We start from the raw sequence: 6000 nt of genomic DNA, 5'->3' as shown, positions 1-6000 counted from the left end.
CGGGGATGTTTGTCTTCAATATACATATTTAAATACGTACTTTTTAAAAGATACATTTGATACTTTTGGACAGGGTGGGGCATAGAAGGTTTCATTTGCCATCTAAAAGGGAACGCCTCCACACAAAGTTTGCAGGCATACTCAGAAAGTGGATGATAAATGTGATTGTGTAGCAAATTTTAAATCAAAGCATATCCAATACATATTATCTAGGCCACAAGAAGGTGTGTTAAACGTTATCATATTGGTCCCCTTTAAGTTATAAAGAAGTGGCAATTGTTTTTGGTAAAACCTAGTGGTCACGATAATTAATGAAGCTAAGATCATGATCCAGTCAGTTGAATAATACGGACACATTTCTTACTGGATACTTTCTAATTCACTTCTGCCTTGGAGGCTGTGTATTAGTACCGATAATATGATTCTTGTTTATATTTACACATTTTAGACTGCAATACTGTTTAATTAAGGACACTTATTACATATGTCTAGCTTGTGTGCTATTGTGTGCCTAGCTGTTGTGTAGCTGCTAGCTCCTAGTAGCCTTTTGCCTACCATGTTTATCTTTTGTAATTAACTTGACTAAAATACAAGAAAATATTAATCTTGTGTGCTTCAATAAGAGGACACTTAGATATTTTCCACTTTTGCATAAGTAAATGTGCTACAGGACCGCTTGTATCAGACTGCTTATATTGGAATATTTACAAGCAAGCCAGTATCTTTCAATACTGTTTTTTGCTATCGAACCAGTATCTCATATTAATATAAGATTGGGTCACTTCTAGTTAAATTATTATTTATATATATTTCACACTAGCTATGTGCACATAGACAAAATTAATCGGATTAACAGCCTAACCGGAAACAAATGCTTCATATAAACACGCCATTTGTAATATTCTTACCGGATCACACACGTTCGGAACAAAATTTAATGTCAATAGTCATTCAGATTGGACCGCATGTAACACTTTTCCCGAAGTTCGGGTCAAAATTATCCTTTTGCACATGTCTTTGACATCAGCTATACTTTGGTGGTGGAGGGGTGACCAAATTCAACATGTACAGAAGTAGTGTAATATACTGATGTTTGTTGTTCTAAAACCGAGACAAGCAAAAACAAAAGTATAATCCGGAGTGTCATGTAACAATAAAAGGAGTGATCCAGTTGACGTCTCAACAAATTGTTCAATTCACGACTTTACAACTACTCCAAAATCCTAACTGCTAACCTCAGGCACGTACACAGACTGTCGTAACATTAAGACGCGCGGCAACTCGTACATATCACAAACAAAGGGCAAAGAAAAGCTCCATTTCAAAAAGAGAGGTAAAACAAATGTAGCGGAAGTCACTGCTTTTTCTACTTCCGTTAACGGTATATGTTGCGCATGTCAAAATCAAGTATTCTGATTTAAAGTGTGATGCATGAAAATGCTCGTCATCATTGGATCATTTTTTTCAGGGTCCATGTACACACTAACATTCTAATCCGAATTGTGATCAGATTAAATATTTTTTGCTCATGTCCACGTGGCTGTTTTTTTGCATGTAAAAGTATAATTATTCTCTGTAAAATGCGTTAATATTTTTGGGTTTCTGGACCACATTAATTGCCGTTATATTATTTTTTTAAGAAATATGTATTTGGATTTCCAATTATTCGTTTTTTTGCTTTTTGGAGTAGATTAATAACAAAAATCGAGGCACCAATGTATTGTTAGAATGCACATAAATAAGTTTGATGAAAATGTGTTTTTGTTTTCCTGAAATCTTTGTTCTTTGTTTTATTCTGGTTACAATCATTATCAACAAACTCAAAGAAAAACAAAATCACGTAAAAATGTTCAAGTAAAAGTATCGTCATCTGCTACCTGTCCTGTATTCACTTGGTAATAACTCAATACAAAAAATGTGTATTATCGCCCACTTCTCCTGCCCATATCAGAGCTGTAACATTAAAAGAGACATGCAATGTTTTTCACAGAGTAAAACAGTTCCTGTGTAAAATACCCCAAGGATCAATAATCACAGTTTATTGATAAGCCTTGTTCAGAACGGTGACCCATGTTGACCCCACAAAAAGATTAATTTCCAGGGCAGGCCTTCAGCTCTTAACGCCATCAATCAGAGACGGTCAATCATTGACAAACTTTCCAAATTCTTGTTCTCTTCTTCATCACAGCTGGAAAATGAATCCAACAGGAAGCAATTTCAACTTCTCTGTTTATGACTGTGTGTTTATGGAGCCAATTCCTCTTTGATCTTCATTGACAGACAAACAGGTTTTTGAACCTTCAGTGAAAAGTCCACGACTGGACATCCTTGTGTAATACAGCCCAGGGAGATGATGTCTACGTGTGGAGAGAAATACCTCCCTAGGTTTTGTGTTGTCACTCCTCCGCTGGCTTCTATCAGCAGAGCTGGAAATCTTTGCTTGAGGGCAGCAGCTGCAGCATGAAGCTCCTGTAGAAGTTGATGTTCATTTTACCAAACAATGCAATAAGTATCAATCATGATATTTTCTATACCTCTGGCTGGACGTTATCCAGCATAACAATGTCTGCTCCTGCAATGGCCGCCTCAATGCCCTCCTCAATAGAGCAGCACTCCACTTCAATCTTGCTGCTAAAGCCACATACTGACCGGGCAGCTTTCACTGCCTGGACATCAAAAGGATCATATTTGAGAGCACAGTTTATGAAATATCACTTATGTAGGTAAATGTATAGTTTTATACACTTTACACTAGGGGTGGGCAGATTTATCCAAATATCAATACTGTAGTATTATTGGTACAATTTAGGGCTGGCAAAGTTAATGCTAATTTACTTTAATGGCACTATATTTTCTGGATTATCGTGCGTGTGTCATGTTTGACACTCGGTCCACACCATAGCAGGGACACACACACCAACACCGCAGCCACAAGTGGGAACAAACACAGAGAAGAAATGGACCATGAAGACCACACTTTGAATAGTGAGGCCGGCCCAACAACACCAAAACTATCCGCATCTGCCGCAGCCACTAGCCGAGTCATCACAGGAGCGAGTCGTGATCACAAGAACAAGTCGTGTCCCAAATGACAATTGCTGGCAGGTAGCTGCTAACTATGGATTAAATACAATTGTGGCGGTTAATATTTGAATTATTTGTCCACCCTAGTAGCCTTAGTATAAATTAAAAGTATCTTATCCTCACTCAATGCTAAAGGTGCAACTACTAAATACTGACCTGAAGTGGGTGAATACAATAAGTCATTTTTAATTGACACCAGTTTGTAAAAATGCATTTTCACTTTGACATGAAAGGAGCTTTGTTTTTGTTTTTATGCAAATTATTGTTTAAAAACCCAAATTAAATGAACCTCGATTGTATTCATTAAAGCAATAAAAGGCTGAAATCCAAGCAGGGTGAATACTTTTGCATGGCACTGTATTGATATACAGTATTGTTGTTGTCGGATGCAGGAGGGTTTTTGGAGGCAAACAAATACAACAGAAGTAAAAGAGAGCCACAAGTAGTTTTTGCTATTGCTTGCTTATTTTGCAATAAATTAAAATAAAACAGACTAAGAAATAACTGCATTATTTCATCCATTTTGACATTGTCTTAAATTGTTACCTTCACCACAAGGTTATGTAGTTGTTGCCGTTGGTTTTGTTTGGTTGCTAAGTTAGTTAACAAAAAAAAGCAAATTGTTATGGACAGTTTTTGGGAAACTTTCAGGAAATGTCCGAAATGGGATAAGGAACAAGTGATATGATTTTTGGCTTGATCCAGATCATTCCTCCTTCGTTACCAAACGTTTACGTAACCATTGTTTTGTAGGTAAAACAAGTAAAAGTTGCAATACATAGTTGAGATTGTCCCTTGTCGGATGGATTTTGTGACATGAATGTTAAAAACTGGTATTTTACTTTTAAACTACAAACCATCTCGATACGCTGCTGTTGAAATAAAAATAAAACGACTTTTAGTGCATTGAAAATGTCATGTAAACATGGGTGATTTTCAAATAGGATTTGTTAACACTTGATCTTGTTTTCACTAACCGTGTTATACATTTAAACTGTAAGAAGACATAAGAGGACCACTCGTGTAGCATGCTTACCTCTGTTATGCTTCCTGAAGTCCAGACATGGTTGTCCTTTAGCATGACCATTCCACTCAGGTCCATCCTGTGCATGGACACAGCGCCCACAAGCATGGCATACTTCTCCACAATGCGGAAACCAGGGGTTGTTTTACGTGTGCCCGCCACTTCTCCGTGCCATCCCCATGCTGTTGCCATTTTGCGGAGCTGAGAGCATCGAGTAGCGATCCCTGAGGCGCGGGCCAGGCAGTTCAGAGCTGGCCTTTCACCCAGGAGGAGACATCTGGCTGGACCTCGTACCACAGCAGTAAGTGTGACAGGATCTGGACCTAAAATGAACACACCTCAGATGTAACTGAAACATAACAGGATTGTTATGCTTTTGCCTACATACGCCAGGCAAATATAATACCAATATGCCGCGTGTTTAGATTCATATTTTTCTGTTCTGTTTCATGCTTATTTTCACAAACACTACGTATTATTTAATTCTTATACCAATAGTACTGTATATATATCAATTGTTCACAAAATAGTCAGTTTTATTTATATTTCAAATTTTGTGTCCTGTGTTTTAGTGTGATTGTAATCCCAATCAACAAATTAAAGGCAAATAAATCACAAAATAATTCAAGAATCTTACAAATGAATAGTTTCTTTAATACCACAAGAAAGTGCATCTCTACCCTCCTTCAAAACCGCACTAAAAGACCACCTCCAGGCAACTACAACCCTAGACTAAAACCCTCCCCCCACCACATCCCACCTCCCTGGATTGTAATTAATCAAATGTATATACTTGTTCTTATGCTTTCTGAGCTCACTATGTTCACTGCTCGCTGTACATATCCTACCAAGTCAGACCTACACTGTTTCAATGTCCATTTCTCAGATGATATTATTGTTGATGACTAAAGTGCTGATATCAACCAAACCTACCCTCCGCCCCCCACCCCAACCCCCTCCACATCCCACCCCCCGGATTGTAAATAATGTAAATAATTCAATGTATATACTCTGATGATTAACTTGTGTGATGACTGTATTATGCTGATAGTATATATTTATACCATGAATTGATTAACGTGGACCTCGACTTAAACAAGTTGAAAAACTTATTCCGGTGATACCATTTAGTGGTCAATTGTACGGAATATGTACTGTACTGAGCAATCTACTAATAAAAGTCTCAACCAATCAATCAAAACGAGGGCCATATTTACTTGGTATGGGATCGATAAACATTTTTGCAGTATCACCCCCCTACTATACACACTACAGTCGCCTCTCTTTAAGGAAAATAAAAATAGCGATCTAATCATTCTGGTATCGACCATAAACTGATATTACTCTTGGTGTCGACACCACCATTTTTTGGATCGAATCGCTCTTCCATTTTGTGTCGTGTACTGACTGTGACAATGCTGACACACACAAACATGTGCTGTTATATTATCCTATCTCTAACTCTTATTAGTCAAATTGTAAATTGCATGTTAAGAGCTGCTTACTTTGTGCTGTAAAGTGGTTCCATCCACACTTATTTATTGCTGTTGTTTCTAGCTAGATTAGCGGCTATCTCAGCTATTATTGAGATTGATTGATTGAGACTTTTATTAGTAGGTTGCACAGTGAAGTACATATTCCGTACAAGTGACAACTAAATGGTAACACCCGAATAAGTTTTTCAGATATATACTATCATATATACTATCATCATAATACAGTCATCACACAAGATAATCACCAGGGTGTATACATTGAATTATTTACATTATTTACAATTCGGGGTGTGGAGGGAGGGGGGGTTAGGTTTGGTTGTTATCATCAGTCATCAACAATTGAGAACAGAGAAATGGATATTGAAACAGTGTAGGTCTGACTTGGTAGGATATGTA

General features: G+C 37.4%; 1 protein-coding gene across 2 annotated transcripts in view; it reads right to left on the bottom strand.

Annotated features, from left to right (window-relative positions):
* Positions 1-1758: 1758 nt before the first annotated feature.
* The window catches only part of LOC133617242 (nicotinate-nucleotide pyrophosphorylase [carboxylating]-like), a 28253-nt gene continuing 24011 nt past the window's right edge, over positions 1759-6000 (bottom strand). For both annotated transcript variants that reach the window (XM_061977110.2, XM_061977109.2), the window contains exons 3-5: positions 4121-4431; positions 2535-2666; positions 1759-2469 (exon numbers count right to left, since the gene is read on the bottom strand). In XM_061977110.2, coding sequence (XP_061833094.1) covers positions 2245-2469; positions 2535-2666; positions 4121-4431 — 668 coding nt within the window. In that variant the 3' untranslated portion in view covers positions 1759-2244. The remainder of the gene's footprint in view (positions 2470-2534; positions 2667-4120; positions 4432-6000) is intronic.

The sequence above is a fragment of the Nerophis lumbriciformis genome, linkage group LG16 (genome assembly GCF_033978685.3).
Source record: "Nerophis lumbriciformis linkage group LG16, RoL_Nlum_v2.1, whole genome shotgun sequence".
Lineage (NCBI taxonomy): Eukaryota > Metazoa > Chordata > Actinopteri > Syngnathiformes > Syngnathidae > Nerophis > Nerophis lumbriciformis.
This window is presented reverse-complemented; position numbering and strand designations above follow the sequence as displayed.